We start from the raw sequence: 17,389 nt of genomic DNA, 5'->3' as shown, positions 1-17,389 counted from the left end.
AATCTGAAAGATGAGCACACAAACCTCATAACTTTTACAGTGCAGTACCATTTGTTTAGACTGAAAATGTCTGTGAGCTTTTCCATCCCCACACTCTGACATAACAGTGTCATGCTCTTCATTAGTCACTGGGTTAATGGAGAAGCAATGAAGCAGCACTCTGTCTGCCATGAGGGCATTACAGATTCTCAAACATGGATTGGCAACCATTCCCACCCTGACCAAAGCTTTTCTGCAGATTTCTCTGTGTGTTTCCTACCACTGTTCACTAATCCCAACTATTTGATGACAACAAAAAAGGCATCACTTACAGCTGCATGTCTACGGCCTTCATTCCTGTCAGCTCCCAGCCACTCCAGAGCTCGTTTCACCTCAAACTCCACATACTCAGCTGTGAAGGTGTCACCAGCCATTGCAAGCCTCCCAATAGCCTTGGAAGCCATCTCCATCACCACAGGGTCATTGGATGGCAGCAGGTTCCTCAGGTAGTTGGCAAACCTGCCGATACGGGTGGCATTACCTCCTTCAACACCGATAAGACTCGCTGCAGAGAAAGGGAGCAACGCTGCAGTTTGCATGTGCTGCAGTTCTCCCCAAGAGTCACTGAGGCAGACAGTGGGTAATCCCTGGATGACTGCTAGTATTCCTTAAAGATTCCCATTAAGCCCCCCTAAATTACAAATCCGCACAAAAAATAAAAAAATCAAGCACAGGAAAGGGCCACCATTCGTAAAAACGTGAACTTTTTAAATGAGTGGAAAAATGCATCTGGTAGCCTCATAAATTTCACAATTTTTAGTTTTAGAAGAGGAAAAAAATAATTCACCCTGGGATCACAGACTCATTCCTGATAAAAAGACATCCATCTGCATGCAACTGCTGTAGCAAGTCCACCTCACAAGAAAAGTCAAAGACTGAACAGCCCAAGGAAATGCTCTGTTCCTCAGTCCCAGAGACTGTCTCTCCTGGACAGGGTGGAGGCAATTCATCACACACCAGCATGGCAGAAGCTTTCATTGCCAGTGCCTGGGCTGTGCTTGTTTTGTAGATAAAGTGTCCAGGGTTGCCAAGCTGGCACCTTTCACTAAATTCACAAAACAACTTGAATGTGATACTGTCAGCTTAAGACCTGATGTTATCAATAAAGATTTCTCTAAGGGATTTACACTGCCTTCAGACACATTGGGACTGGATGATTTTTATGTCTATGAGCCTAAACCATAAAGAGCTCTTTGGCTATTTAAGAAGTAACTGCTACAATACAGGCTGCTTCCAAAGTATTTCTGCAAGCTGACTTCCCCAAGAGTGGGGATTCAGGCAGCTCTGCAATCTCAGAGCACACAGCCAGAGCCACTCATGGAGAGGCTGATCAGAATCAAAGCAGAAGCTCTCTGAGCCCCTCTTGGGGATGGAAGTTGCTGTTATGGAGCCAGGCAAATTTAAATAACAAGAATCTCTCCAGATGGAAGAGAGTTGAGAAAGTCAGCCTGCCCTGAAACATATAAAGGGGCAGCACAAGGTGCTCTCAGCTGAGCTCCAGAACAGAATTTCCATGTGCTCAGCATTCACATTTGATGCTCCCAGAAGAGCTCAGGGCCCATTAAGTACCAGGTTCTCAGCCACTCTCAGTAGCTCCCATGCTGACACTTCACACAGATTTTCAGAGCCAGCAACCAGAACACACCCAGTATCCTGAGCTGTCAGACATCAGGCCCCAGCCATAAAAGCTCATTCCTTTTGAAAATCTGTCCCTAAAAGTAGCTGCATGAAGAGAAAACTCAGCAGAAGCATCATGCATTTTCACTTACCTATAGCCAGAATGCCACCCTTCCTTTCATTTGCATCAGAGCTAGAGACCAGCTCAAATATGTGATGGTTCAGCTGATCATAAAACCTGGTAGATTCTTCCTGACTCATCTGCAAAAGCAAAAAGTTCAAATCAGCTTTCAGCACTCTCTCCCTCCCTCCTGCTCCAAAACCTCCATAAAGACAATGCTTCTTATGCCACTTAAACAGAAAGAAATTAAATTAACCATACATTACAAGCTCAAAATAGTTTCTCTTATTTGTGACCTATATGCAGCAAGTTTAGTTATTCTGGTACACCTTTTGTGCCACCAACTTGCTCACCTCTCCTCCATGCCAGGGGGCAGAGATAAGCTCTCTGTGTGCCCCTCTCCTCCCTAAGAGCAGCTTCCATATTCCAAAAATCTCCATTTCCAAGGCACCCAGCCCATTCCTCTACACAGGGATAAATAATTCCACTCGCAGCACCCACCTCACGCAGCTCCATGGTGACATAATGCTGCAGGTCCTTGGCAGCTTTGGCCCTCGTCTCCTCGCTGCGACTCTTCAAGCCATTGGCAAATTGTTGGAGGATGGACACAGTACCCGACATGGTGGCACTGTGCTGGGGCTCAGGGGCATCAAGGCCTGTAAATTCTTCAGAGAGACACGTTTCTTACTGCTTGAATTGAAATCTCTGAGCTTCTTTCTTAAGGCTGTCCGTCCTGACTGTTCCCAAAATACCCATAAAGATGCTGTGTTGGTAACCATAAAATTAAAAGTAGTGACTGTATTCCTTAGGCATTACACTCCATGATAAAACTGTATCATCCCATATCATAACTCCCAGCCTATTTGCTCTCTAGCTCCTCAAATACCAAAATACATCACAGTAGGCCAGGTCCCCTAGGGTGATTTAATCCTAAATCAAGGGTAATGCAACAGTTGAAAACCAGCAGGGTGAAATTAGGGTTTGTAATCACCTATAATAAGTAAGCACAACCATTCCCAGGATTACATCACTATCATATGCCCTCCCTGAACACTTCCATCCAAGTTTCTTCACAGAAACCTCAGTGTGACACCAACACCAGGAAGGCTCAGCACTGGCAAGTGTTACATCCTCCAGCAGATATTTAGAGATGGGAAGTCCAGTTATAGCAACGCCAATCATTGCAACACGGGGTTTCCTAGCATAACACATAAACAAACTTTCTCAGCAGCCTTTCTTTATGTCAAAAACATTTCAGATGCTTGACGCTCCCCCCTTTCTCCCCGATATTCAGATTATGTAAAACCAAACCAAGCACTAACACCAGAACTTCAACTGCTTCTCCCCAAATACTCCACACACGATCACAGCCATCCAGCGGGACCATGGGCGAGCTGGCTGCTGGCAGGAGCCCAGCAGAGGCTCCCCGGATCAAAGAGCAGCTGGGGGATCGCTGGTGCCCATTAACCCAGCCCGGGGCAGTTCCTGGGAGTCCCCCAGGGCCACAGAGCGCAGCGGGCGGGACGCGGCAGGCCCGAGTGCGGGGGGAACCCCGCAGGCCGAGCGTAAGGGAGGGGTGAGGCGGGGCAAGGCGGGCACGGCCGCGCGGCCGGGAGCTCGGGCAGGGCGGGGAGCGGGAGGTGAGGGGAAGGGGAGCCGATGATGATGAGAGGCACCGCCGCCCTCACTCACCCGCCGCCGCCTCCCCTACTCCGGGCCCCGGGCCCCGTGCCTGCCCCGCCGCCGCGCCTGCAGCGCCGGCGAGCCGCGGCTGGCCAATAGGATCCCGGGAATGCAGTGATCGGCATCACATCTGACCAATAGGAAAAGGGAAAGGGGGAAGAAGCGCTGGAAGCTCCGCCCCTTCCCCAAGGAACCGCAAGGACAGTCGGGTTTTGACCAATCATCAAGGCAGTAGTGGCTGAGTGGCAGCGTATCTGACCAATATAATGGCTGGGTTTACTCAGTAGGCCCGCCCTCCCGATGCCGGCTTCCGCCCTTCCGTGAAGTGCCGGCTATGGCCGGGCTGCAGCATGGGTATAGGGTAGAGCAAGCGGCATCATCTGCTCGAGCTTGGCACTGTTCCGCCTGACATCCCGGTCTCTAAACCCGAGAGACATTGACTTGATGGATAGACCACTCGTTGGATAAAGAACTGGCTGGATAGCCGCACGTAAAGAGTTGCGGTCAGCGGCGCATTGTCCGCATCTAGACCAGGGACGAGCGGTGTCCCTCAGGGGTGGTACTGGGGCTGATAGTATTCGCCAGCTTTGTCGGCGACAATGGGATTGAGGCTCCCTCAGCAAGTGACACCGAGCTGTGTGGTGCTGTTGTGGAAGGAGAGAAGGTTGTGTGGAGATCTCAGAGCAGCCTTTCAGTATCTGGAGGGGTATACAAGGAGGGACTCTTAACAAGGAACAAGGGGGAATGGGTTCAGACTAGAAGAGAAGAAATGTAGGAAAATGTTTGGGGAGATCCTGGCATAAGTTGCCCAGAGAAGCTGTGGCTGCCCCATCCATGGAAGTGTCCAAGGCCATGTAGGAGCAGCCTGAGCCAGCGGAAGGTGCTCCTGCCTACGGGAGGGGCTGACACGAGAGGAGCTTTAAGGCTTTAAGGTCCTTTCCAGCAGAAGCCATGCTACGGTGTGAGCCCTGCGCATGCGCACAGGGAGCAAGTGGCCGCCGTGCCCGGTGTGCTCCGCTGAAATGTGTCCGGCCGTGCCCCTGACAGCAGCCACGGCGGCGGCTGTGTCTGCGCCAGGCTTCGGGTGCTCCGTGGCGGCTCTGACATGAATCGTGGTGCTGCCGCGTGCTGCGGGGTCACCTCCTCGCCGCCGCTTCATTTTACTTTTAATTTCTACACCGAGAGGTGCCGGCAGGTGCGGAACTCTTCGCACACGGCCGCGGGGGTTGCGGGGCCGGGCGGGCTGGCGGTCTCGCAGGGCGGGTAATGGCGGCGCCCTGGCGTCTCTCTCAGGCCGCCATAGCGGCGGCGCCCCCCGCTCCCCCCGGGCCCCGCTAACGCGCGGCCCTTCCCCTTCCAGGTGCTGCTGCTGCGAGACGGCGGGGCGAGCATGGGACCAGCAGAGCTGGTGCAGAAGATCAGTATCAGCGCCGAGAGCCCGCGCGGGAGCGAGAGCGGCGGCGCGGCCTTGGCGGGCGCGGACGGGGCCGCCGGCGGCAGCTGGAGACACAAGTGCGCGGCCTATGTGCTGGCGCTCCGGCCGTGGAGCTTCAGCGCCTCGCTCACCCCCGTGGCGCTGGGCAGCGCCCTGGCGTACCGGGCTGAGGGAGCGCTGGACCCGGGGCTGCTGCTGGGAAGCGCCGTGACCGTGCTGGCCGTGCACGGGGCCGGTAACTTGGTGAATACCTACTATGACTTTTCCAAAGGCATCGATCACAAGAAGAGTGATGACAGGACGTTGGTGGACCAGATTTTGGAGCCGCAGGATGTAGTGCGGTTTGGAGTCTTTCTCTACACCGTGGGCTGTATCTGCGCTGCTGGGCTCTACGCGGTCTCGACGCTCAAGCTGGAGCACCTGGCCCTGATTTACTTTGGAGGGCTTTCCAGCTCCTTCCTTTATACCGGAGGTGAGTGCTGCACCCCGTTTCTTGTGAATCTGAATGTAGAAGTGATAGAATCAGCTGAATTGTCAAGAGGTTTCTAGAAGACACACCTGATTCTATCTAGTTTCACTGCAATAAAATATTTGTGATATTTCCTGAAGCACTGGTATGTAAACTTGTGTTCTTTACAATTGAATGTTGTGGGAAGAGTCATACCAAGATCTTCAGTTGCATAGTGCTGTTGAGGCATTATTGTTTACATGTATGGCTTTAGATACTTACCAGAACTCTTGCTGAATCTTTCTGTCAAGTTTATCTCATATCCTTTAGCAGTGTAGCTAATGGCACATTTTCTTTCCTTTGGTGGGAATGTTACTTTGTTTTGGAATGTTTCATTGTTATTCTTTAGATGGAGCTTCGCTGTGAATGCTTTATAGTACAGCTTGTGATATTTCTTAATAAGACAAGGATATTTTAGTGTCTTCCTGTGTTGGATAGATACAAACATCATTAGTAGGAGAAGAAAAAGCAACTTAGTTTCTAACTGTCAGACTTTCAGATATGTGCATTTCCCTGAAAGCATCTTGCCAGTCTTGCATTCCATTCTGAGCATTTTCTGTATTTCTTCAGGATCAAGTTCTAGTATGCATGATCACACTGAAAAGTACCTTATTTCTGTAGGTTTCTGCAGAGACAGGTATTTCTAGGTGGGTGCTAAAATCTGGCCTATTTGCTGGGAAATCCAGATGAAGGCAGGAATGATGAATCTGATTCCATGTTCTCAGAAGGACAATTTATTATTTTATAATACTATATTATACTAAGAATACAGAAAGGATACTTTAAGGTTTTTCCTAAATAACAATACTTACTGAATGCTAAAAAGATAATAATGAAAATTTGTGACTCCTTCCAGAGTCCTGACACAGCTTGGCTGTAATGGGCCAAAGAGTGAAAACAACTCACACCAAAATCCAATGGAACAATCACCTGTGGGTAAACAATCTCCAAACACATTCCACACAGGAGAAGAAATGAAATAAGGATTGAGGCTTCTCAGCTTCCCAGGAGAAAAATCCTGGGCAAAGGGATTGTTTCAGAGAATGTGAATGCCACAGGGGCCCTCAGTTTTTGTTACATTGTTTGTCTGGAGAAATTCTAAGCTTAGAAATAACATGTTTCTTGTCCATAGCTACATGTGCTTTGGTTGTTTTGTAGTATTCCTATGGGAAAGGCTGAACTGTCATGTCTCCGTTCTCTTCTGTCATTTGAATTATTTAACAATGCTTGATTTTATTCTTGTGTCTTGCCACAGGAATTGGATTTAAATACGTAGCCCTTGGTGATGTGGTGATCCTGATCACCTTTGGGCCCCTGGCTGTGGAGTTTGCCCATGCAGTGCAGGTTGGTTACCTGTCCCTGACCCCGCTGCTCTACGCTGTCCCCCTGGCCCTCAGCACCGAGGCCATCCTGCACAGCAACAACACCCGGGACATGGAGTCAGACCGGCAGGCTGGCATTGTCACCCTGGCCATCCTCATCGGCCCCACCTTCTCCTACATGCTCTACACTGTGCTGCTCTTCCTGCCCTACCTGATTTTCTGTGTGCTGGCCACACGGTACACCATCAGCATGGCGCTGCCCCTGCTCACCATCCCCATGGCATTCTCACTGGAGAGACAGTTCCGCAGCCAGAACTTCAACAAAATTCCTCAGAGGACAGCCAAACTCAATCTGCTGCTGGGCCTTTTCTATGTTTTTGGCATTACATTGGCACCAGCTGGTGCTCTGCCCAAACTGTGAAAAGAGCTGTAGGGTCAGGCTTCATAATTCACTCTTCATGCCAATTAACATGGATGTTCTGAATAAATGGCTCATTATGGACTGTGAGAAGAATGGAAAGACCACCTTGAACTGTTGGTAGTGAATGTTATGAATTCTGGTCTTGGATAGCTTATACAACACAGCTTATACTGTCAAAAAAGTGATTTATCAGTTCTGCAGAAGGGGAGAACTGTGTGGTTTTGCTGTGAGGAACAAGGTGACATAAGGTCAAGGAAATGTTTAAAGAACCTCATCCTTTTGCCACCTGACTTTGTCCCTGTCAGTTCAATGAAAGATAGAGCCTCAAATCACACTCCCCATTCACTTCACAAGCACAATGATTCCTCTTATCACTTTGTTTTTTTATAGTGGTGAAGGAGCCCAGTGGCTCCCATATGGGAATCAGAAAACACTGCCAAATGTTTAGTATCACAATGTAGGTGCCATTAATTCACTCTCTTGTAAGTGTATCTCATCCTTATCTGTAGTGTGTTTTAAGTTTTGTTTTGCTTTTCCTAGCCAAATTTTGAGCTTTTATTTCCAAACCCCCTGAAATGCACTAGATACTGATTAATGAAGTATTGCTTCTGCTTGTCCCATACAGTCTAGAAATGTCAAAGTTATAAATCTCTGTGGGTTGTAGTGCTAAAATGGAGCACAAATAGCCCACTGCACAAACTTTAGGCCAAAACCAATAAATCTGTATTGTGCTACAAAAGCTGAAGCTGTAAATGCAAGCCATGCAACTGGAAAGCCCTTAATGGGTACAAAACCAAATGGTTTCCATTTTTGTATTTGCTTAGAATTTACTTTCTGAAATGGCAAGTTTTGAGTTAGGAGAAGCTGACAGAGTGCCAAATTTCTCTGAATAGCTATGGATTAATGGATACATAGGTGGAAAACAAATTCCTGATGTTAAAATAGCTTTTTTTTTTCCAATTTGTTTTTCTCTGTTTATTTAGAGTATTATTCATAGTCTTGTTATAAGAAGCCTGGTTCACCAAAGAAGAAAGATATATTGTTAGAAAAAACAAATCTGGATTATTGCATTGGCTCTGCATAAAAATTAGGACTGGAAACTGGAATAAACCAATTTTGTTAATAAGATTTTTCCTAATGGAGTCCAGAGTTTGTGTCACTGAATCACAGTTAAGTGATGTTTGAAGGGAAGTTCCCCACTCTGTACCTTACAGCATTGCTTTGTTTTCTCCTGCAGCTCTTGCCACTTGCTGTTCATGTGTCCCTTTGCAGAGCTGATTGTTTCAGCAGCTGTGTGAAAAACATGCCAAACACAATGGGGAAAATATGTGCCTTCCAGTGCAAAGCTGGATTTGATCCACACCATATTACTTAGTGGCAACTGAATTCTCTTCTGTATTATTTAGTACCTGTGCACAGATTTTCCTGAAAAGCTTCTTTGCAGGAGCTGTGATAAGCTCAGAGGGATTGACCCAGGTGTTGAACTAGAGCTCCTGGTGCCAGTCACAGCCTTGCTTTTGAACAACTGTGTGAATCTTTTACACAGGAGCCATAAAGCAGCAATAAACTCACATGGATCTGTCACAGGTAAGTTATGCCCTCGTGGTGTAAATCTGAAAGAGCCAAGTGTGCCATCAGTGGGTTGTACTGGCAGCTGTAAAGCTGAGTTGATGGTACCAGATTGCATGGCACAGCTATTTAGAGATTCATTTTATGGCTTCATGTTACCCAGTGTTACCCAGCAGTTATACCTGAGCTGAAGTTAATGGGGAGGAGTCTTTGCAGGCTCATTTAATGAGCCACACTTTCATCTTTTATTTATTAAAATGGGCAGATAATCTCTCTAATCTGGCTAGGCACTGGACAGGAAGAGATGCACTTCAGCAGCTGCTTGCTACAGCAAAATACTTGTTAGGATTAAAAAAAAGGAGAAAATGCAAGAGTTCAGCTCAGATGGAGGGAGATATCCAGAAGGTTTTGGAAACTATTCAATGCAGGTATACACAACAGTTTCTACTGTTGCTTCTTTGTGGACCTACAGAATGAAGAATTAGCTCCAATGTCCATTTCACATTTCTGCAAACCAAAAGCTTTTCTAGGGATAAGTAAGGGCTGAGCTGACAAATCTGTTAACCTTGCAATTGGGGATATTCAAGTTTATTGGGTTAATCCTGCCCTTTGTAGCAGCTGTGTGCTTCATTTTAGGATAACTTGGTTTTTAACAGCGTTCCATTTCAAAGAATGGTTAGTTATCTTTTCTCTACTTTTTTTTACAAAAACTAGCGTACTCCAGCTAAATTCCTTAAAGTAACTTGGCTTGTGTCTTTGATAACTGTAATAATGGGAAGATCATTGGAGTATGTAACTCTTACTGTATCTTGACTACCTATCTTGACTAGTAGGATGTCTACTTAGGGCTAGAAAGGACCAGTGCTTTTTGTTACTAAGATGAAACAGCTCATTATTACAGAAATATATGTGTGGAACACTTTCTGAGGTAGAGGGAATTAAAAGTATTTTAATAGTAAAACTGAGATGAAAATTTGGCAATTTCTTACTAGCAGATGCTGGTTGCCTCCAATTCCCTCTCTTTGAAAACAGTATCATTCCAGGTTCTTGAGGATATTAGTAATAACTGACACATTCTTCACCATGGTTTTGATGAAGTCATTTAACTTCTCTGTGTCTCAGAAAACAGCTAATCTTTGCCTAACTTACAGGGTAGCTGAGCTGACATCGTTGTCATAAAGAGCTTTGAAAGTAAAAGTAAAAAGTTTTATCTCTGTGCTTTCCAAAAGGCTTGTTAGTACTAGAAAACATTTTAGATACAAACTAACATAAAGGGTGACTTAACCAATGTCATTAGGCCAAAATAATCTTCACATATAATCACTGAGTGGTAAGAGAGGTTCATTTATTGGCTTGTTTTGTGATGAAGATGCTGGGTCTCTTCCCCTACCCCACTTTTCCCTGTCCCATGCTACTTTCCCTGAATATAAACTTTAGAAACTTCTTTCAGGTCACTCTTGATGAGCTGTATTGAAGTGTGATGAATGTGCACTGGTAGATGAACTGATCTGTAGCCCATCTGTTAATGTGTTCTAAAGCACTCCTGGCCTTTCTTCTTACCCAATAAACTGTCTGAATGTTAATGACTCAGTTAATTATGCTATGTTTGATTCTTTTATATTACTCAAGTTGTATTTTTGCACATGGATTAAAACATGGTCACAAAAGAAAGAAGGTCTTCATCTGTGTCTTGGTTTGGAAAGACAGGTGTATGCTGAGGAAGGCAGGAGCCTCCCCTAAAATGGAAAATGTAAACCCCCTCTGAATTGCTATAAATTTTAAATTAAGGGGCTCTCAGGCAAAGATATAGAAGCAGGAATAACAGTTCTTTATTAGGGAAGAAAATAAAAGGATAAAATAAACAATGCAGTAAAACAAAACAACACTGCCAGAGTCAGAACCCAACCTGACACCCTGTGGGTCAGGCTGTTGGCAGCAGTCCCATTGGAATTGTGGCTCAGCCCTCCTGCAGTGTCAGGGCTGGTTCTGCTGGAGCAGGATCCTGGAGAAAGGTGCAGTCTCTGCCTCTGAAGGTCCAGGGGCAGAGGCAGCTGCTGCTCCTCTGGGGAATCCAGTGGAGAAGCTGTGCTGGTGTTCCAGAATCTCCAGATTATATCCAGGTAGGAATGCTTGGCTCCTCCCTCTGGGCTCACATCTCCCAATGGGATGCTGCAGTTCTTATCAACCATGCAGTGACATTCAATAGCTTTATCAGCAGATGTCTCCCCAGAGGGAGGATTGGTTTGTGGAAGAAATAAGGAAAACTGCCCAACTAACAGAAGATAACTGCCCCACCTCTAACAGATGGCAAATAGAATACACATTTCCTTGCAATCTAGGACAATCTGCCATGTTTATAGTGGAAGTGCCTGAAAAATCATACTTTTTTTTTTGTGTGAAAGTCCTTTTATGAATCACATAGTCCTGTCCTTCCCTATCCCAAGGCAAACAGTTCTGTAGCAGTGATCATTTCCTACTAATGGCAGGCTTAGAATAATTCTGGTATATTAATCAATGTGCAGAATTCTCTCTGATGCAGTTTTCTGTGCCATGTGCTGTTCAGTATTTGTGAGGAGGTTTCAGCTGAACTTTAATACCTTGAATAAAGATGAATTTTTTTCATCCTCACCAGTATGTTCTGCCAGTTTTTATGCTATGGTCACTGCTCCACACAACTGTGACAGCATAATGCCTCCCCCATGTGTGTCATAAATGAGCTTAAATCATGGTTTGAAATTTTTCTGCCTTGGCCAGTGGCACAGTGTGCTTCACAAATGCATTTAGAGATAGTTATAAGGATAAAATGCAGGATAACATGACATCAACACATGGCTGAGCTTTCCAAATAAGAAAGATTCAATTCAGTGTCTGCAGATGGCAGCATTGCTCTTCCATTGCTGCTGCTGAGCCTTTTCTCTACAGGAACCAGTGAGCTGTGTTTGCAAAGGATTTTTTAATGTTTGGTTGTATCTCATTGAGTCTCCTCTAATGTAAGGGAACTTGAAAGATAAGTGGTTGCAGATGAATTTTTGTTATGCAGATTATGACCGGACAGATTCTCCTGGGCTAGGCAGGTACTGGCAGAAATGGGCATTTGAAGAAAGTCAGTCAACTCTTAAATTTTAAAGCCTTTGCTGATGGATTAATAAGCTTAATAAGGCTTAATACTCTTTCTGGTCAGATGAGGGCTGGGTTTCCAAAAGAGTGTGGGCAAGCTATGCATGAGGTGCAGCATACTTGTGGGGCACAGAATGCCATGCCTGCAAACTCTATGAGATGTACTTCTGTTCAGTCAATTGCTTTTAACACATCTTGAATCCCCAGTGAAAAATCTGAATATTTTATAGTGCTTTTAGTAAAATCAATGGCATTGCCTAAAAATGTGTAAGTTTAATGAAGCTCGGCAGGGCTGGATTATTGCAGCTGTATGTCTAAAGGAAACAGGCTCATTGCTGGACAGAATCATGCCCATGTTTTATGGTCTGAAACAAGGTCTTTGTGCTTTTCTGAACTCAGAGTAAGACTCAAAATGAACTAATTTGTCATGGGATTTTTTTACACTTTCTTCTGATGATAACTCTTAATGCTGTCACTGTTTATTCTTGCTACATCTTGAGGAAAACCTGTGTTCTAATCCAGATATTTCAGTGGCCACAAGGATTTGTATTAATGACAAAAACTTAAAGGACCTAGTTAAGCATTCATTTGGGGTTAGCTGAGAGAGTGTGAGTTGCTCCAACATTTATCTCACTGATCTGCAGGTCCATTCCCTCTGAAAGAAAATGTGTTTGTGCATCTTTCCCAGGCTTCATGCATGCACTATCCTGAGTGAGGAGTTCACACACCAGACCTCTCCACATGAAGACCCAAATATTTTTGAAAAGCAGAACAAATCCAAACAAAACAAAACTATAACCCCTGGCTGTCCTGTGCTGAATACTCATTGGCTTGCCAGGACATGAGTGATTTGAAGCATTAAAAATGTATGGCACCATCAAGTTACTCTATCATGAAACAAAACCGAGGAGAAGCTGCTTGTTAAGGAGATGGCTGATCAAGATGGACCTGCTGGCTCAGAGATGTGTCACAGGCAGTTTGTCAGGAAGCAAGGAAAGCAGTGAACCTTGCTGAAACACTGGATCAAAAATGCTGCTCTGGGAGCTTGAAAATGTAGAGAGCTTTAGAAACAAAGTTTTAGGGTTTGCCTCCTCCATCTGCCTCCTGGTTGGCACCTTTCAGACGCCTTGTCCTAAGCTGGAGTAGCACTGGGCAGGTCTGCTAGTCTGAATTCTGCCATAAAGCTTGTTACACACAAATGGATGTATTTATTTTTCACCTAATTGAGGAGAGGAATTTCTGGGTTTATTTCCTTTTTAAAGGGACAAAGGATAGTTTTGTCACTCTGTCTACAGGGGACACATTCCTATAGACTATATTGTCCTTTGTGGATGTTGTGAGCTGTTGTTTTACCATATCTGGGAGAAAAGTTTATCCCTCTCTTGTTCCACCAGGAACACAAGGCAGAGCTGGTCTATCATAGCCTGACTTCCTTGTCTCAGCAAAATCTTTATTTTTTTTTCCCTGTGATGATTTAAAAGTTGTTACCTTGCAGGCAATGCCTGTGCTGGATCATGTCATAAAAGACTAATTGGGCACCTTCTATCCCAGCACAGTAAACTGAGATCATGACCTTTCAGGGGTTAGGAATCCAATTATCTGGAGAAGCAGTTCCAGATTGAAATACCCTTCTAACCTCTTACTGCTTAGTTTTCCAAATGTGTACTGGAAATTTCCAAAGTCGCCTAATAAAAAAGGTTGAAATTACCCTTACACAGCTTCCATACAGGTTATTATTATCTAGTGATAATTCTATCTCTAAACGTGTTTTGAGAACTTTCTGAATCCAGATAAGCCAAAGAGAACTGATGATTTTAATAGATTACACTATTTTACAGGCTCTCCAGGGTGACACAGAGACCTTGTGGGACTAACTGCATTCCAGATGCCTGAATTTGCTTCTTCCAGGGAGCAAACACCCTAGGAATTGTTTTATTTAAGTTTTTAAAGCAACACAGAGGTGTGGGGTTTTTTGTTTAAAAGATAGAAAATATTAACACAAAAGGCAGTGTGTAATCAGTTATTCCTTGATCTGGGCACTACTGGTTCTCTGTGGGGTACTGGTACATAATGGGAAATTTACCACCAAAGGAGTTAGGAGCTTACACTGTTTTTGTCTGAAGTTTGAGTCCAGATGTTGCTATGACTGTTGTTTTTTATTAGTTTAATATATGCTCAAGTTGGCAAATATATGCTGAGAGCCAGGTGGGACAGATGAGATGTGACGAAGTTCTTGGATGATTGATAATGAGCAGGGAAAATCAATTGTGTTAATTTCTGGCTTGTCACTGGCTTGGAGAATTAATGAGAAAGTTCCTCTAACTTAATGGTATTTGCACATTATACAGACTGTGATGAAATGGTCTTCAGGCACTGCTTGGCATCACAATTGTGGGATTATTGTAGATCTAGAGACAGGAACAGAAACCTACAAGCACAAAAACTCCTTTCCCAAACAAGCAAAGACAGACCACCTAAGAGAGCTGAAGAGAAAACAGAGACATCATCTTTTGCTGCTTGTATTGTGAATTTAGGAACATATTGTAGGGGCTGTGGCTCTGGGGTGTGATGATTCATGTTGTGAGTGGTGCTGTGCTGCTGATAAACTCTGTGTCCTACAGAATCCTTCCCTCCAGCACTCTGTAGGCAGCAGGAGGCTGCTTACAGTGCAGTGCTTTCTAGAAAGCTGTTGAAAATACTTGAAAGATTTTAGTCCCCATCTTCCTCTGAGCCCAGGAATGCTCCCACTGAGCATGAAGTTTGTGCCAGGCTAGCAACAGTGTTATGGCACAGAGGGTGAGCCAGTGGTGCCAGCTTCCCTGCACTGACCTTCCAAACAAGCCAGGAAGGGAAGCAGCAGATGGCCAGTGGAGCTCTGGAGCAATTTGTGATGCTCTCAGTAACTCCCTTGCAGAACTGAGCACATGTGGGAATCTAAGAAATCAGAGGGTTTTGGGAAAGCTGCAAAAGGCAGGCTTTACAGACAGCAGAATTGTGATTAGAGCTAAGCAGCAGCCATGAGATAGGTCAGTGGAAAAATTATTTGAACTGAACAAATGCAAGGACAAATAGAAGAATCATCTGTGTATTAATGCTTTTCTAGAATAACTCTCTAAGCTACAGAAAAGTTTATCTAGCAAGATATTAGGAAGTTTTAAGCTTAATAATGGAGCTCTGTGCATTTAAGGCTTACAAGCAGGTATTGGATTTGAAATAAGCAAGCATTGTTTAACCAAAGGTACCTGTGCTTATAGTGGTTGGATGGAGCTACTGTCAATGTGCTTTTGCTTTGTGTGATTGGTCAAAAAACTTATAAAGTGAGTTGTGACATTAAGTTCTTGTCTGCTGCCTGGGATGTGAGCTGCTGGCATCTTCCCACTGTCATAACCATGGAATGAGACTGATGCTGGAAAACAAAACAGCTCAAGGCACTTTCCACAGCAGCCCCGTCCTGTTGGTTATCTGTAAATAACCCCCAGCTGGTGACAACACACATGTACCCCCTTGGATGAGAGGGGAGGGCTGCTCTTGATCATGACTGATGATGACATCACTGGATCATGACAGAAAAGCAGATCCATCTCCACAGCTGCCTCCTGTCTGCCAGGGGTTTATCCAGCTGGGACAGCAGCAGTGTGATTGATGGTATACTGCAGATAAACCATCCATAAACCTTGTGTACTCACAGCACCTGCATGCCTCTCTGCTTTTCTTGTCAACCTCCCTGTCCTTGCTGGTGTGCTTCACATACCCTCCCATTCTCCAGTCTACACTGAAGTATGCTGAGTGCTTAAAATCCCAGAAGCTCCCAGGGCTGTCAAAAATGGAATAAATGGAGATGCTGTATACAGAGTGACACTAAATTTGTTTAGTGTCACTAAATTAGTTCAGTGTTTTCTCTCCAAAGATTTGGTGCAGGTTCTTTTCGTTCCATCTCAACATGTCTGGGTTTTAGTTGTGATGGAAAGTTTTGGAGGAGAATGTTTCAAAGTTTCCCTTTCTGACAGGTGGACAACTACAAGGTTTAGAGGTAGAGGAATAGACCAGACCTCAGGGACCTCATTTTCTATGGTTGCATTGCATCGAGCACATGGGCTGCTCTCTGACATTATGAGTATGCATAAAAATATATTCAAACAAAATCAAAACATCATAAAATAAAAAACATAAAATAAAAATAGGTTCAAACAAATAAAATAAAACCATCATAAAATAAAAAGCACATACAATAAAAATACATTCAAACAAATAAAATAAAAACAACTACAGCCAGATTATGGTGTTGCACAAATATCTTAACTTGTCTAGAGTCCAGTATTACATATTAGGGTTTGGTATGAGACACTTGCATCATGATGTTTAGCAAAATCTCCCACTCATTAATGGATAGACCTTTCATGCTTGGTAATCACATTATTAATGCACTTCCAATAGAAAGGGTGATGAAATGTTGATGTGAGCAGCATCAGGACAATTGTGCCAAAGCTCAGCATCCTGTACATGTACTCCACACAAAACCTATGCCTGGGAATATGTGACTGGAGTTGGCTTCACATTTGAATAATATTGTCTTTGCTAGGTATAAATCAAGATGGAAACCTCATGAACCAAAATCATTTTTGTCATGCTTGAAATGACTCAAGCAGAATGATACCAAGGATGAATTTGTTCTTTTCTGCTGACTCTCAGCATTCCTGAGGCTTTAAAGCCAACATGGGAGAGATGGTATCTCTTGCTTCCCTTATATCTCTTTGAAGTTGGCATCTTTCTTAAGCCTGGGGCATTAACATCCTCCTGCACAGCCAGACAGTGACAGCAAGCAGCATGTAGTGGCTGTAGTATCATTCTTTAGCAGAATATAATCACTAGCTCAGTTACCATATCACTGACAGAGAGCATTACTAATTATGATGATTAATGGGTTTAATTTACTTAGAAAGAATAATGTGCAATAATTCCATTGTGAAAGCTGAAAATCTGGAGTTCCAGCTTCAAATCCTGTCAGTACTGTTGTTACAAACCCTTTTGTGCCAGGCAAAAGTCATTCAGAGATGTTATTTCCCATATGTTTTAGAACATAAGCTACCTTGGGAATTTACCTTTCCACTGAAAAGTCTTTTCTGCCATTGAAATTCTTTTAGGAAAGTCCTCCCTTACTTTTCCTTTACTGTGCTTAACATTTTCTGTAATTACGATTTTATAACCAAAGACCCTTTGGGGCCAACACAGCCAGGTATAAGGGCACAATGTCCAAAAGGTGAACTCAGGTTATGACCTTATAATGTTGTTTTTTATTAGTTTAATATATGTTGGCCACGTTGGCCCATGACCTTATAAGAAAAATGTCTTGACCAATGGTGAAGGGAAACTGGAAACTTGACCAAATACAGGAAGGTTCTATTAGCACACTACTGTGAAAAATGCATGTGTTTTCTGATTGGCTTTTCACAAATATTAAAATAAATATTATATGTGTTGTGTTAGAAAGTAATGCTGCATTAATTATCTTAAGTAGTGTGTTAAATATAGTTTTAGGTATAACATAATGTTAAAATAG

General features: G+C 44.1%; 2 protein-coding genes across 3 annotated transcripts in view; one reads left to right on the top strand and one right to left on the bottom strand.

Moving 5' to 3' along the window:
* The window catches only part of MTOR (mechanistic target of rapamycin kinase), a 73,547-nt gene extending 70,006 nt beyond the window's left edge, over positions 1–3,541 (bottom strand). The window contains exons 1-4 of the mRNA XM_064730460.1: positions 3,470–3,541; positions 2,279–2,442; positions 1,809–1,917; positions 312–544 (exon numbers count right to left, since the gene is read on the bottom strand). Of these exons, the coding sequence (XP_064586530.1) occupies positions 312–544; positions 1,809–1,917; positions 2,279–2,398 (462 nt within the window). The 5' untranslated portion in view covers positions 2,399–2,442; positions 3,470–3,541. The remainder of the gene's footprint in view (positions 1–311; positions 545–1,808; positions 1,918–2,278; positions 2,443–3,469) is intronic.
* Positions 3,542–4,552: 1,011 nt separating this feature from the next.
* UBIAD1 (UbiA prenyltransferase domain containing 1) lies at positions 4,553–8,274 on the top strand. 2 transcript variants are annotated; one of them, XM_064730733.1, is made up of 3 exons: positions 4,553–4,655; positions 4,821–5,367; positions 6,659–8,274. In XM_064730733.1, exons 1-3 carry the CDS (start codon positions 4,566–4,568, stop codon positions 7,144–7,146), a joined length of 1,125 nt encoding a protein of 374 aa, XP_064586803.1. In that variant the 5' UTR covers positions 4,553–4,565; the 3' UTR covers positions 7,147–8,274. The 2 variants fall into 2 exon arrangements, with proteins under 2 accessions (XP_064586803.1, XP_064586804.1); XM_064730734.1 differs by lacking the exon at positions 4,553–4,655 and adding an exon at positions 4,709–4,723.
* The last annotated feature ends 9,115 nt before the right edge of the window (positions 8,275–17,389 follow it).

This window comes from Zonotrichia leucophrys, chromosome 21 (assembly GCF_028769735.1).
Source record: "Zonotrichia leucophrys gambelii isolate GWCS_2022_RI chromosome 21, RI_Zleu_2.0, whole genome shotgun sequence".
Lineage (NCBI taxonomy): Eukaryota > Metazoa > Chordata > Aves > Passeriformes > Passerellidae > Zonotrichia > Zonotrichia leucophrys.
The sequence above is the reverse complement of the archived record's forward strand: the minus strand, read 5'-3'. Positions and strand labels throughout refer to the sequence as shown.

Excerpts from the sequence above, each read along its gene's own strand:
- UBIAD1 (XM_064730733.1), top strand. The coding sequence starts at position 4,566 with ATGAATCGTGGTGCTGCCGCGTGCTGCGGGGTCACCTCCTCGCCGCCG. Across the intron at positions 4,656-4,820 it reads ACACCGAGAGGTGCCGGCAG|GTGCTGCTGCTGCGAGACGG; the intron begins GTGCGGAACTCT and ends TTCCCCTTCCAG. Across the intron at positions 5,368-6,658 it reads CTCCTTCCTTTATACCGGAG|GAATTGGATTTAAATACGTA; the intron begins GTGAGTGCTGCA and ends GTCTTGCCACAG.